This window comes from Pseudophryne corroboree, chromosome 7 (genome assembly GCF_028390025.1).
Source record: "Pseudophryne corroboree isolate aPseCor3 chromosome 7, aPseCor3.hap2, whole genome shotgun sequence".
NCBI classification, from domain to species: domain Eukaryota; kingdom Metazoa; phylum Chordata; class Amphibia; order Anura; family Myobatrachidae; genus Pseudophryne; species Pseudophryne corroboree.
The window spans coordinates 514,877,832-514,894,426 of record NC_086450.1 but is presented as its reverse complement, the minus strand read 5'-3'; the positions used below and the strand labels follow the sequence as shown (position 1 = coordinate 514,894,426).

General features: G+C 51.1%; 1 protein-coding gene across 1 annotated transcript in view; it reads right to left on the bottom strand.

Moving 5' to 3' along the window:
* Positions 1–16,595, bottom strand: part of ITGAL (integrin subunit alpha L) — a 306,572-nt gene that overhangs the window by 145,059 nt on the left and 144,918 nt on the right. Inside the window, exons 14-19 of the mRNA XM_063933029.1 lie at positions 15,341–15,408; positions 13,377–13,497; positions 13,130–13,278; positions 8,396–8,533; positions 8,119–8,322; positions 6,693–6,814 (exon numbers count right to left, since the gene is read on the bottom strand). Coding sequence (XP_063789099.1) covers positions 6,693–6,814; positions 8,119–8,322; positions 8,396–8,533; positions 13,130–13,278; positions 13,377–13,497; positions 15,341–15,408 — 802 coding nt within the window. The remainder of the gene's footprint in view (positions 1–6,692; positions 6,815–8,118; positions 8,323–8,395; positions 8,534–13,129; positions 13,279–13,376; positions 13,498–15,340; positions 15,409–16,595) is intronic.

Sequence of the window (16,595 nt, the reverse complement as noted above, 5' to 3'; positions counted from 1 at the left end):
TGCCTGTCCCAAACGTCCGGGAAACTCCAGATCCTAGCTCGCCAAGGAGAGGGCCGGCTAGGAGTAATGATCTCCTCTCCAGCTCCTCATGACTGTAACCTCCCAGTGTCGCTCCAAATTGCTCAACGTTACAGGAACGTCATTGCCCTCCTTGATTCCGGAGCAGCTGGGAATTTCATAACCGAAGCTTATGTTAAACGGTGGTCCCTACCCACCGAGAGACTGTCCTCGTCCATCTCTTTGACTGCCGTGGATGGCAGCAAGATTTTTGACGCAGTCATTTCCTTAAGGACTCTTCCAGTTCGTCTGAGAGTGGGAGTTCTTCATTCTGAGTATATTTCTTTTTTAGTGATTCCAAGAGCCACACATCCAGTGGTTTTAGGCCTTCCATGGCTCCGTCTCCACAACCCATCAATTGACTGGACGACTACGCAAATACTGGCATGGGGTCCCTCCTGTGCTGAGACTTGTTTAGCCAAAGTTCTTCCTGTTTGTTCTTCCTTCCCCAGGTCATCTGATGTTCCGCCTCCTCCATATCAAGACTTCACGGACGTGTTCAGTAAAGCCTCTGCTGATATCCTTCCTCCTCATAGAGAATGGGACTGCCCAATCGACCTCATTCCAGGGAAGGTTCCACCGCGAGGCCAAACTTATCCGTTGTCTCTGCCTGAGACACACTCCATGGAAGAGTACATCAAAGAGAACCTGGCGAAGGGTTTCATCCGACCATCTTCTTCTCCAGCCGGCGCAGGCTTCTTCTTCGTTAAGAAGAAAGACGGTGGTCTGCGTCCGTGCATCGACTACAGAGGTCTGAACGACATTACCGTCAAGAACCGATACCCTTTACCCCTGATTACCGAGCTCTTTGATAGAGTTAGTGGTGCAACCATTTTCACAAAGCTGGACTTGAGGGGTGCCTACAATCTCATCCGAATCCGTGAGGGTGACGAGTGGAAGACCGCCTTTAAACACCCGTGACGGACATTATGAGTACCTCGTCATGCCCTTCGGATTGAGCAACGCTCCAGCAGTCTTCCAGCACTTCGTGAATGAGATTTTCAGGGACATCTTGTACCGCCATGTCGTGGTTTATCTAGACGACATCCTCATCTTTGCTAATAATCTCGAAGATCATCGTTTCTGGGTAAAAGAGGTTCTTTCCCGTCTCCATGTCAATCACCTCTATTGTAAATTGGAGAAGTGTGTGTTTGAAGTTAAAACCATTCCGTTTCTATGTTACATTGTGTCCGGTTCCGGACTAGAGATGGATCCTTAGAAACTCCAAGCAATCCAGAATTGGCCTATACCCTTAAGCCTCAAAGGGGTCCAGAGGTTCTTAGGGTTCGCCAATTATTATAGAAAATTTATACGAGACTTTTCCACCATTGTGGCGCCTATCACTGCATTAACCAAGAAAGGTGCTAATCCGTCCAAGTGGTCCGAGGAAGCTACACAGGCCTTTCACCTTCTGAAGCAACGGTTCATCTCTGCACCAGTTCTGAAACAGCCCGACACCGACTCTCCTTTTATCTTAGAGGTAGATGCCTCCTCCGTTGGAGTAGGAGCAGTGTTATCCCAGAGGGCCAAAGATGGACATCTACATCCTTGCAGTTTCTTCTCCCGGAAGTTCTCCCCAGCTGAGCGCAACTATGCCATTGGTGATCAGGAGTTGCTAGCCATCAAGCTCGCTCTGGAGGAGTGGAGATACCTGTTGGAGGGAGCTTCCCACTCAATCACCATACTTACCGACCACAAAAATCTTTTATATCTCAAAGGCGCACAATGTCTGAATCCTCGTCAGGCCAGATGGGCACTTTTCTTCTCTAGGTTTGACTTTAAACTCCAGTTCTGTCCGGGTTCTCAGAATCGTAAGGCCGATGCCCTTTCCCGCTCATGGGAGCAAGAAAATGAGTCCGAGTCTGCAGACAAGCATCCTATTATTAATCCGTTGGCATTCTCCACGGTAGGGATGGACTCTACGCCTCCACCAGGGAAAAGTTTTGTTAAGCCAGTTCTAAGGAAGAAGCTCATGCATTGGGCCCATGCTTCCCGTTTTGCTGGACATACAGGCATTCAGAAAACCCTTGAATTTATTTCTAGGTCCTACTGGTGGCCAACTCTGAAGAAGGACGTTATGGAATTTATTGCCTCCTGCCCAAAGTGTGCCCAACACAAAGTCTCCCGCCAGTCGCCTGCGGGGCAACTGGTTCCATTATCTGTTCCCCGTCGACCTTGGACCCATTTGTCGATGGACTTTGTTTCCGATCTACCTATCTGCAACAAGTTTAATACCATCTGGGTGGTAGTTGACCGGTTCACCAAGATGGCACATTTCATCCCTCTCACCGGTCTTCCGTCAGCTTCCAAGTTGGCTCAAGTGTTTATACAAGAGATCTTCCGACTTCACGGTCTTCCTGAAGAGATCATCTCGGATCGTGGAGTACAATTTGTAGCCAAATTTTGGCGAAGTTTCTGTCAAGCCCTCCAAGTCAAGTTAAAGTTTTCCACGGCTTACCATCCTCAGACCAATGGTCAAACCGAGAGGGTGAATCAGGACTTGGAGGCCTTCCTCCGTATATATGTGTCTTCCTCTCAAGATGACTGGGTTCAACTCCTTCCTTGGGCCGAGTTCAGCCACAACAATCAATACCATTCCTCATCTTCTTCTACACCATTCTTCATTAATTATGGATTCCACCCTAAAGTCCCAGAATTCCAACCGCTTCCCGCAACTTCTGTTCCAGCAGTGGATGTCACCTTGCGTCAGTTTTCAAACAACTGGAGGAACGTCCGCGCAGCCCTGCTTAAAGCCTCATTCAGGTATAAGAAGTTTGCCGATAGGAAGCGTAGAGCGGTTCCTGCTCTCAAGGTGGGTGATCGTGTGTGGCTGTCCACGAAGAATTTGAGGTTGAGAGTTCCCAGCATGAAATTTGCACCTCGCTACATCGGACCCTTCAAGATTGAACAAGTCATCAATCCTGTTGCCTACAGGTTACAGTTACCATCCTTCTTGAAAATACCCAGGACATTTCATGTTTCTTTGTTGAAACCGCTGATCCTGAATCGGTTTCATTCCGCACTTCCTCCAGCTCCCAAAATTCAGACTCAACGGGGAGTCGAGTACGAGGTGGCCAAGATTTTGGACTCACGTTTCCGTTACGGTCAGTTACAATACCTCATTGACTGGAAGGGCTATGGTCCTGAAGAACGCTCTTGGACCAATGCCTCAGACGTCCATGCTCCTGCCTTGGTCCGAAATTTCCACGCAAAGTTTCCTTTAAAGCCTAAGAAGTGTCCTGGGGCCACTCCTAAAGGGGGGGGTGCTGTCACGATCTGGGTATCTGGACGCCATTACTTACCCTTCAGATGCCACATGCAAAATGTCAGAGTGGTGATTTCATCAGCCGCGGCCTCCGCTGTGCCCGCGTGGTTAAATGTGCGCTTGTCAGTCTGGCGTCTCCTGTCTCCTGTGGCCGGCGTCGCCATTACTGTTTCAATTCTCACATGGATTACAAACCAAACTTCCCTCCAAGTGTCCGCATGGGCGCAGCCATCTTGGATTTTGTCATCTGATCATTTCCACCAATCTGCTGTCTGTATTGTTGATTTGCATAATTGCCTAGCCAACCCCTTCCTTGCTGCAGGTATAAGTAAGCTGTGCCTGAGCAAGGAAGTCGTCAGTGCTTTGGTTGTCTAACCTAGTTCCAGTTTGTCTCTCTCCTGTGGTTGTCTTCCAGGTTCCAGCTCCTGTCTCCAGACTTCTGCTATAGAGACCCGCACCAGCATTCCATCTGCGGTGTAGCCTGACTCTCCGATCCATTCTGGACTCACCTGTTTCCAGCAAACAATCACCTGCTTCCAGCCCAGCTTCCAGCAGTGTACAGCTTCTCTTAAAGGGCCGGTGTCCTTTTCTGCAGTTTACCACTCTCCACCGGTATTATTATTTCACCGCACTCAAACTCCAAACTTCATTATTATTTCATCGCTCTCAAGTTTGTTTATTATTTAACTGGTCCCAGCCAGTATCCACTCCGTACCAACAACAGTCTGGTTCCAGCCAGTATCCACAGCAGCCGTTTTTCAGCAGCCCAGCCTTTCCTGGAACACCGGCTGGTACGATCCTGGGTTCTCTCCATTGCTACAGTCGGGCCTGGTAAGGACTTTCCAACTAGAAGATTATAAGAACTGTCTCACACTACCAGTGCCTGTGGCCCTTGCCACCCTGTAGTACCCAGGAATTGTATTTATCCTCTGTTGACTTTTATGTTTCCTTTTACTGCTGCTGTGTTACGGAGTTTGTCATAATAAACATCATTGACTTTTATCCTGGTTGTCGTTGTCACGCCTTCGGGCAGTTATTCTACATGTTACTTACATGTCTAGGGGTCTGATACAACCTCCCAGGTTCCGTTACATCTCAGCCCCTACAACTGAGGCTGCCTCCCGTCAGCTCAGGCCCTCAGTTGTGACAAAAGGTACCTGGGATATTTAGGTTTTGGAGTCGAGACAGGAAGGTAAGGGCTCCTACCCCCTGTAGACTGTTTTTTTTTGTTTGTTTTTGTAAGTTCTGATCCTGTTAAGTTGCCCTTAAAAGGAGCTGCATCCAAAGTGTGTTTAGACTCAGTATCTGCATTCCAGGCCTGAAGCCACAGAGAATTTCTTCCAGAAACTGGCAAAGCTCAGATGCCAGACAGCACATATAAACGGTGTCTAATAAGTCATCCCCTATATAGATACGAGCCTCTGTAATCTGATCAGCTAAAATAACTAGCCTCAGATGGACCTTCCAACTAGAACCCAGATACCATCTGGGACATCCATGAATCAATAGCCTTAATCACCCAGGCGCTAGCTAGAAAAAGCCGCAGGGAGACAATGGATAGTGCAAAAATAGAGTTCAGAACAACCTTGCTCTTTCTATCCATGGATCTCCAAGTATAATGGTCTGAACCATAGGAATAACCGCTGTTTACGCTGGCCTAGCGATAGGAAAGTCCACCTTAGGTGGAATCTTTCAAGGCTTGGTGTCCCCATTGAGAAAAGGGTATAGATATTTAAACTTCTTTGGGACCTGAAACTTTGAGTTAGGCATAAGCCAGGCTTCCTTTAAGACTTCTCCAAAAAGGTCGGGAACACAGAGACTTCAGTTTCTTCTTACCTTTGAAGAAAGAGGTCGAGCTGGTCTCAGGAACAGCCGGATCCTGTAACGTCGGATGGACTGCATCAACAAGAAGAGAAACTTCTGAACTAGAGTGGGAATTATCCTCCAAAACAGAAGTATCTTCCCAATCAGGATCCAATTCCCATTTTTCCTGAGAGGCAGCGGCAGAGGCTGGATCATCTTCAAAAAAATCAAGAGGGGGATTGAACAAAATGTCTCCATGGCAGTAGCCCCTACAGACGTTACTATTTTATTTAAAGATGTGGCCAGTTCCGAGAGAGACCGACCCATATTATGAACCCATGATGGCTCTTCAGCAGAATCAGCAAAATGTTGCAGCTGAGCACAATGTAAAACAATTACTAGCCTGAGAATGGCCTAACTGCTATGGCATCTGCCCTAGACCTGGCCCAATCAGGCATCACCGTCTGCTCTGCAGAACATCCGGGCAGAGGTTCAACTAACACTTCTGAGAATACTGCACAGAGTGACCCGGGATCTGTACAACCTTTTGGTAACTTTTTTAACCATATTTAGTACAGGTGAAATAAGTAGCTGATCCCAGCTTACCTGTGGGAACCTTGTCTGGCTTCTCTGCCATAATATTGAAAAATATACTAAATATTAAGTCAGCAATAGGGAATAGTGCAGGAAAAAAAACACTTTAGTACCACAATAAATTCTCAACATTGACCACTAAATGTCATATGCAGAGAAAATAATGATGGACAACTGCCTAAGCCCTAAATAGTGCATTATATGTTGCTTATCCAATAGAGCCAGCAGTATAAAAGGTTATAATAATCAACAGAGAAGACGACCTATGTAAAATAACACCTCAGTACACCTTTCCTTCCCCAAGCGCACTGGCGTATCTATAATGAGACCAGGGGGAGCCCACACTGCACCCATTTTTTTCAATACTGACCCCTCCGGAGTCCTGCACTGATGTCGACCATTTTCACTGAGTTCTACGCATACGCACTAGAGCCCCTAGGGCTCAGATTCTACAATGCCCCCTGGCAGAGAGGAGGAAGCCTGAATGGACGAGGCTGGACACGGGCCTCCTTATCTCTTAAAGTGCCCCTGCCCCAGTGCCTCCTCAGACGCATGTCTGGTGCGGGTAGGGCCCTAGGGACAAAATGCAGTTTGGTGACTCTCCAGAGGCAGCACTTAGAGTGGGGCACAGGGCTCACACAAACAAACACTCTATCTATAGAACTCCCACCTGTAAGCAGGGGCTGAGCCCTCCAATAGAAAACAATAAAAGTAAAAGCTAGGCTCTGACTATCATGCCTTGAACGAGGCACTAAAAAGAAGACTGAGGCACAGCTGGAGGGGAAGGGGGGGGGGGGGGGGGGTTATATAGGGGGAAGGAGCCAACTTTTAACTATTTTAGTGCAAGACTCCAAAGCCCACACTATTTACCCCAGAGGTAATGTCCCCCAGATGGACGCAAGAGGAAATAATTTGTTTTAATAACAATTAAAGTTGCTGACAATCGGGACCCCCCGTAGACACATGGTATGACCTGTGCAGAGTGACGTGACCCCAAGATCCAACGACTATATCCGTCAGACCGTCCTGTGTCATATCCAAAACTCCATGAATGGAGAGACCAAAACCTTGGCTCTCTGGAAGACCCGGTATGCGCTGAAAACAGAAAGGGAAAGAGACAACACAACATGATTACTCTGCCCTGGCTTCATCCCCTGAGCCCAGCGCCCATCAGGTCTGCAATCCATCCCTACATCTTCCCCAACTAGGCCCGCTGTACCCACTGACGTGAGCCTTCATGGCAGAACCAGGGGTAGGGCGTGCCGGGTTTTCATCACTTCTAATTGACTGCCCCTTCTAGATGGAGGCATAACGGGGTGTGACGAGAATTAGTGAGATGGTTATAACGGAGTATGATCTCACAGCTTGTTCCAGATACCCATACACAACAGCAGGTATGCAAGGACATGTCTCCACCGCATGGGGTAGCTATCCTGCAATCCACAGGGTTCTCACACATGGGGTCTTTGTCATTCTAGTATTTGGGAGACAGGTCCTGGTTCAGCCATCACACGCTTCTCTCTATCCTACAGTATCTGTGTGCTCTGGAGCCTCTCACCTGTCTCTATAGACTGCATTCATGTCACTCATGTCTCTTTCCTATCCGTCTTCTCCACGCTGTCTGCTGGGAACTCTCTCCTATCTGGTTTCTAGACAAGATCTCTCCGGATAGGGGCACCTGCCACTCATCTCTCTCCTATCCGGCCTCTTGGACTCTTTCCTATCTGGTCTTGCTCTCTGTATCCGGCATCTCTCAACTATCTGTCTCTCAAGCCTCTCTCTCTCATCAGTCTCTCTGGCCTCTGTGTCTCTCCTATCCGGCATCTTTGAACTCTTTCCTATCTGGTCTCACTCTCTGTACCCGGCCTCTCTCTCCTATCTGTCTCTCCGGCCTCTCTCTCTCTCCTATCTGTCTCTCCGGCCTCTCTCTCTCTCCTATCTCTCTCTCCTATCTGTCTCTCTGGCCTCTCTCTCTCTCTCTCTCTCTCCTATCTGTCTCTCCGGTCTCTCTCTCCTATCTGTCTCTCCGGCCTCTCTCTCTCTCCTATCTGTCTCTTTGGCCTTCCTCTCCCTCTCTGGCCTCCCTCTCCCTCTCTGGCCTCTCCGGCCTCCCTCTCCCTCTCTGGCCTCTCCGGCCTCCCTCTCCCTCTCTGGCCTCTCCGGCCTCCCTCTCCCTCTCTGGCCTCTCCGGCCTCCTTCTCCCTCTCTGGCCTCTCCGGCCTCCCCTTATCTGGCCTCTCTCTCCCTCTCCCTCCCTGGCCTCTCCGGCCTCCCTCTCCTTCCCTGGCCTCTCTGGCCTCCCTCCCTGGCCTCCCTCTCCCACCTATGCAGACTCTCTCTGCCTGTATGTAATGTCTCTCTGGATTGCCCTCTTCTCCCCCTTGCTGCCCACGCATTACCTGGGTATGGGTGGCTGACAGCCCTGCAGGTTCCCCTCTGTATATATACATTGCTCCTCTCCCATCCATCTCATATGGGGCTCCCACTGCCACCTCATTGAAGCCATCTCCATCCAGGTCGCCAAGTGTTGAGACCGCTGCTCCAAAGTGAGAATGGAGGTGACCTGTCTCTCCGTGCAGAGTGACCCGGCGCACAAGGTTTCCCTACAAGGGACAGACGGTTACCATGATGTACAGATGCCGTGCACTGTCTCTCTCGTTCACACAATGTCCTCACCTGCTCAATGCCATACACGTAAACCTGTCCAGACCATTTCACTTCATAGTGATGAGGAGCGGAAACCATCACCAAATCCGAATGTCCATCCTGGTCCAGATCAGGGGCCGCTATCTCCGAGCCAAAGTATGAACCAACCTGAGAAAGCATTGGGAGCTTCATTAGTGGCACATTATGTGGAGCTGGACACATTCCTTACTATCTGTGGCACTCCGCACTGTGTGAACTCTACAGGCCTCGCCATGATCAGCACCGCGTGCACTCTACAGGCCCCGCCATCATCAGCACCGCGTGCACTCTACAGGCCACATTATCATCAGCACCACGTGCACTCTACAGGCCACATTATCATCAGCACCACGTGCACTCTACAGGCCACATTATCATCAGCACCGCGTGCACTCTACAGGCCACATTATCATCAGCACCGCGTGCACTCTACAGGCCCCGCCATCATCAGCACCGCGTGCACTCTACAGGCCCCGCCATCATCAGCACAACGTGCACTCTACAGGCCACATTATCATCAGCACCGCGTGCACTCTACAGGCCCCGCCATCATCAGCACCGCGTGCACTCTACAGGCCCCGCCATCATCAGCACAACGTGCACTCTACAGGCCACATTATCATCAGCACCGCGTGCACTCTACAGGCCACATTATCATCAGCACCGCGTGCACTCTACAGGCCACATTATCATCAGCACCGCGTGCACTCTACAGGCCACATTATCATCAGCACCACGTGCACTCTACAGGCCACATTATCATCAGCACCGCGTGCACTCTACAGGCCACATCATCATCAGCACCACGTGCACTCTACAGGCCACATTATCACCAGCACCACGTGCACTCTACAGGCCCCGCCATCATCAGCACCGCGTGCACTCTACAGGCCACATTATCATCAGCACCGCGTGCACTCTACAGGCCCCGCCATCATCAGCACCACGTGCACTCTACAGGCCCCGCCATCATCAGCACCGCGTGCACTCTACAGGCCACACCATCATCAGCACCACGTGCACTCTACAGGTCACATTATCATCAGCACCACGTGCACTCTACAGGCCACATTATCACCAGCACCACGTGCACTCTACAGGCCCCGCCATCATCAGCACCGCGTGCACTCTACAGGCCACATTATCATCAGCACCGCGTGCACTCTACAGGCCCCGCCATCATCAGCACCGCGTGCACTCTACAGGCCTCGCCATCATCAGCACCGCATGCACTCTACAGGTCACATTATCATCAGCACCACGTGCACTCTACAGGCCACATTATCATCAGCACCGCGTGCACTCTACAGGCCCCGCCATCATCAGCACCGCGTGCACTCTACAGGCCACATTATCATCAGCACCGCGTGCACTCTACAGGCCACATTATCATCAGCACCGCGTGCACTCTACAGGCCACATTATCATCAGCACCGCGTGCACTCTACAGGCCACATTATCATCAGCACCGCGTGCACTCTACAGGCCACATTATAATCAGCACCACGTGCACTCTACAGGCCACATTATCATCAGCACCGCGTGCACTCTACAGGCCACATTATCATCAGCACCGCGTGCACTCTACAGGCCACATTATCATCAGCACCGCGTGCACTCTACAGGCCACATTATCATCAGCACCGCGTGCACTCTACAGGCCCCACCATCATCAGCACCGCGTGCACTCTACAGGCCCCGCCATCATCAGCACCGCGTGCACTCTACAGGCCACATCATCATCAGCACCGCGTGCACTCTACAGGCCACATTATCATCAGCACCGCGTGCACTCTACAGGCCTCGCCATCATCAGCACCACATGCACTCTACAGGTCACATTATCATCAGCACCGCGTGCACTCTACAGGCCCCGCCATCATCAGCACCGCGTGCACTCTACAGGCCACATTATCATCAGCACCGCGTGCACTCTACAGGACACATTATCATCAGCACCGCGTGCACTCTACAGGCCTCGCCATCATCAGCACCACGTGCACTCTACAGGTCACATTATCATCAGCACCACGTGCACTCTACAGGCCACATTATCATCAGCACCGCGTGCACTCTACAGGCCCCGCCATCATCAGCACCACGTGCACTCTACAGGCCACATTATCATCAGCACCGCGTGCACTCTACAGGCCACATTATCATCAGCACCGCGTGCACTCTACAGGCCACATTATCATCAGCACCGCGTGCACTCTACAGGCCACATTATCATCAGCACCGCGTGCACTCTACAGGCCACATTATCATCAGCACCGCGTGCACTCTACAGGCCCCGCCATCATCAGCACCGCGTGCACTCTACAGGCCACATTATCATCAGCACCGCGTGCACTCTACAGGCCCCGCCATCATCAGCACCGCGTGCACTCTACAGGCCACATTATCATCAGCACCGCCTGCACTCTACAGGCCACATTATCATCAGCACCGCGTGCACTCTACAGACCACATTATCATCAGCACCGCGTGCACTCTACAGACCACATTATCATCAGCACCACGTGCACTCTACAGGTCACATTATCATCAGCACCACGTGCACTCTACAGGCCACATTATCATCAGCACCGCGTGCACTCTACAGGCCCCGCCATCATCAGCACCACGTGCACTCTACAGGCCACATTATCATCAGCACCGCGTGCACTCTACAGGCCACATTATCATCAGCACCACGTGCACTCTACAGGCCACATTATCATCAGCACCACGTGCACTCTACAGGCCACATTATCATCAGCACCGCGTGCACTCTACAGGCCCCACCATCATCAGCACCGCGTGCACTCTACAGGCCTCGCCATCATCAGCACCGCGTGCACTCTACAGGCCCCGCCATCATCAGCACCGCGTGCACTCTACAGGCCCCACCATCATCAGCACCGCGTGCACTCTACAGGCCACATTATCATCAGCACCGCGTGCACTCTACAGGCCACATTATCATCAGCACCGCGTGCACTCTACAGGCCCCGCCATCATCAGCACCGCGTGCACTCTACAGGCCTCGCCATCATCAGCACCGCGTGCACTCTACAGGCCACATTATCATCAGCACCGCGTGCACTCTACAGGCCCCGCCATCATCAGCACCACGTGCACTCTACAGGCCCCGCCATCATCAGCACCGCGTGCACTCTACAGACCACATTATCATCAGCACCACGTGCACTCTACAGGCCCCGCCATCATCAGCACCGCGTGCACTCTACAGGCCCCGCCATCATCAGCACCGCGTGCACTCTACAGACCACATTATCATCAGCACCACGTGCACTCTACAGGTCACATTATCATCAGCACCACGTGCACTCTACAGGCCACATTATCATCAGCACCGCGTGCACTCTACAGGCCCCGCCATCATCAGCACCGCGTGCACTCTACAGGCCACATTATCATCAGCACCGCGTGCACTCTACAGGCCCCGCCATCATCAGCACCGCGTGCACTCTACAGGCCACATTATCATCAGCACCACGTGCACTCTACAGGCCACATTATCATCAGCACCACGTGCACTCTACAGGCCCCGCCATCATCAGCACCGCGTGCACTCTACAGGCCACGTTATCATCAGCACCACGTGCACTCTACAGGCCCCGCCATCATCAGCACCGCGTGCACTCTACAGGCCACATTATAATCAGCACCGCGTGCACTCTACAGGCCCCGCCATCATCAGCACCACGTGCACTCTACAGGCCCCGCCATCATCAGCACCGCGTGCACTCTACAGGCCACACCATCATCAGCACCACGTGCACTCTACAGGCCACATTATCATCAGCACCGCGTGCACTCTACAGGCCCCGCCATCATCAGCACCGCGTGCACTCTACAGGCCACATTATCATCAGCACCGCGTGCACTCTACAGGCCACATTATCATCAGCACCGCGTGCACTCTACAGGCCACATTATAATCAGCACCACGTGCACTCTACAGGCCACATTATCATCAGCACCGCGTGCACTCTACAGGCCACATTATCATCAGCACCGCGTGCACTCTACAGGCCACATCATCATCAGCACCGCGTGCACTCTACAGGCCCCGCCATCATCAGCACCACGTGCACTCTACAGGCCACATTATCATCAGCACCGCGTGCACTCTACAGGCCCCGCCATCATCAGCACCGCGTGCACTCTACAGGCCACATTATCATCAGCACCGCGTGCACTCTACAGGCCACATTATCATCAGCACCGCGTGCACTCTACAGGCCACATTATCATCAGCACCGCGTGCACTCTACAGGCCACATTATCATCAGCACCGCGTGCACTCTACAGGCCCCGCCATCATCAGCACCGCGTGCACTCTACAGGCCCCGCCATCATCAGCACCGCGTGCACTCTACAGGCCCCGCCATCATCAGCACCACGTGCACTCTACAGGCCACATTATCATCAGCACCGCGTGCACTCTACAGGCCACATTATCATCAGCACCACGTGCACTCTACAGGCCACATTATCATCAGCACCGCGTGCACTCTACAGGCCCCGCCATCAGATATGACATGAATACCCCCTGACTGATTGCATCTCACCCCCCGTATTCCTTCTCTCTAGGCACGTGGGGCTGTAGCTGTAGCCTGCATACAGATAAGCGAATGTAACACCACTTACACTGACTTAGTACAAATCCCCCCCCCCCCCCCCATGACTTTCTCTCTGACCTCGTCCTGTTCTCACCTGTTCTCCTTGAAGGGAATCTGTCTTTTCCCATCCTGGTCCATCTGGGATCTCACGCAGGACAGTCACAAGCCCAACGTACTGGTACCTGGGGGCACCGACCACACACAACAGCCCGTCAGTGGTGCGGAGCAGTCTGACGGAGTAACCTGCAGGATGTCACAGACTGAGATTAGAGTTCTGGCTGTGTCCTGCTGAGCGGAGGCAGCTTTGTGGTAAATCCGCTCTGTCCTCCTCCACTACTCACCCAGGTAGCCATTCTTGTACTCTTCTGGAAGAGACATGTTCACCAGCATCTCCTGATTCGAGACATCAAGGATTCCACCAGACCAGTCAAATATTCCCGGGTCTCCGAGCATCCGCCGATCCTATAAGAAGCAGAGGTTCCAGTCACATGCACAGAAGTCATAGTAGCCAATTCCATGATTACGTAGAGGAATGGAAACGGCGGATACACAGCGGCAATGTGTCCCTACATCGTGTCCTGTACCTCTATAGTGGTGGGCAGGAACATGCACAGGACACAAAGGAGATGTGCGCACCTAGCGCCGGTACCAGAGATCTTACCACATAGGTAACTAGGCATACAGTACTATCCAATATAGGTGTAACGGTGGTCACGCCCACAGTGACCTCTACCGGTACACAGCAGCCATACACACCACCATCACCACACACACCGCTATACTACCGCCATACACACACACACCGCTATCCAACCACAATACATACACCACTATCCCACCACCATTCCTTACACACACACACATACACACCAGCACTGCCAAACACACATCACTATCCAACCACAATACATACACCCCTATCCCACCACCATTCCTTACACACACACACACACACACACACACACACACACACACACACACACCGCTATCCAACCACAATACATTCACCACTATCCCACCACAATTCCTTACACACACACACACACAGCTATCCAACCACAATACATACACCACTATCCCACCACCATTCCTTACACACACACACACACACACACCGCTATCCAACCACAATACATACACCCCTATCCCACCACCATTCCTTACACACACACACACACCGCTATCCAACCACAATACATACACCCCTATCCCACCACCATTCCTTACACACACACATACACACCAGCACTGCCAAACACACATCACTATCCAACCACCATAAACACACCACAATAACCACACACGTATCACTATCCAACCACCATACACACACCACAATAACCACACACGTATCACTATCCACCCGCCTACACACACACACCGTTATCCAACCACACACATATACACACCAGCACTGCTAAACACACATCACTATCCAACCACCATACACACACACACACACCGCTATCCAACCACAATACATACACCACTATCTCACCACCCTCCACACACACACCGCTATCCAACCACAATACATACACCACTATCCCACCACCATTCCTTACACACACACAGACACACACACACACACCGCTATCCAACCACAATACATACACCACTATCCCACCACCATTCCTTACACACACACACACGCACACACAGCTATCCAACCACAATACATACACCACTATCCCACCACCATTCCTTACGCACACACACACACACACACACACACCAGCACTGTCAAACACACATCACTATCCAACCACCACACACACATCACCTTAACCCCACACGTATCGCTATCCAACCGCCATACACACACACACACACACCGTTATCCAACCACACACATATACACACCAACACTGCTAAACACACACTATCCAACCACTATACACACAAACACACCGCTATCCAGCCACAATACATACACCACTATCTCAACACCCTCCTCACACACACACACACATCAGCACTGCCAAACACACATAGCTATCCAACCACCATACACACACGCATCGCTATCCAACCACAATACATATACACACCACTATCTCACCACCCTCCTCACACACACACACTCATACACACACCAGCACAGCCAAGCATACATCACTATCCAACCACCATACACACACACCAGCACTGACATACACACCACCGTCACTATCTCCCCACCCTCCACACCACACACACGCACACCACCACATATCACTGCCATGGACACCACAATCACTGTGTAAAAATACTACCACTGGCACACACAAACACACCACTGTTCCACAAACATTACCAAACTTACCTTCATCAGAGCAGCGCTGAGCCCGGCTGAGGACAGCTCCCGTGTGAAACTGGACCCTTGAGCCACACCTAGGAACACAAATCGCATGACATCGTACATACTCCAAAAAGGTTCCACATCCCTCACATTAAAAGGACAGTCAGTTAAAGTGACCCCAAAAGTGTAAATACCCAAACTCACTCTAGATGACAGGTTATTTTCTTACATAGGTCTACACGTCACTGACACCTACATCTCTATCATCTTAGGATCACACATCTGCATACACAGGGCCTACAAGTCACTGACACCTACATCTCTATCATCTAAGGATCACACATCTCCTTACACAGGGCCTACACGTCACTGACAACTACACCTCTATCATCTAAGGATCACACATCTCCATACACAAGGCCTACAAGTCACTGACAACTACATCTCTATCATCTAGGAGTCACACATCTCCTTACACAGGGCCTACACGTCACTGACACCTACATCTCTATCATCTAGAAGTCACACATCTCCTTACACAGGGCCTACACGTCACTGACAACTACACCTCTATCATCTAGGAGTCACACATCTCCTTACATAGGGCCTACACGTCACTGACAGCTACACCTCTATCATCTAGGAGTCACCCATCTCCATACACAGGGCCTACACGTCACTGACACCTACACCTCTATCATCTAGGAGTCACATCTCCATACACAGGGTATACACGTCACTGACACCTACATCTCTATTATCTAGGAGTCACATCTCCATACACAGGGCCTACATGTCACTAACAACTACACCTCTATCATCTAGGAGTCACATCTCCATACATAGGGTATACACGTCACTGACACCTACATCTCTATCATCTAGAAGTCACACATCTCCTTACACAGGGCCTACACATCACTGACACCTACATCTCTATCATCTAAGGATCACACATCTCCATACACAGGGCCTACACGTCACTGACAACTACACCTCTATCATCTAGGAGTCACACATCTCCTTACATAGGGCCTACACGTCACTGACAGCAACACCTCTATCATCTAAGGATCACACATCTCCATACACAAGGCCTACAAGTCACTGACAACAACATCTCTATCATCTAGGAGTCACACATCTCCTTACACAGGGCCTACACGTCACTGACACCTACACCTCTATCATCTAGAAGTCACACATCTCCTTACACAGGGCCTACACATCACTGACACCTACACCTCTATCATCTAGGAGTCACACATCTCCTTACACA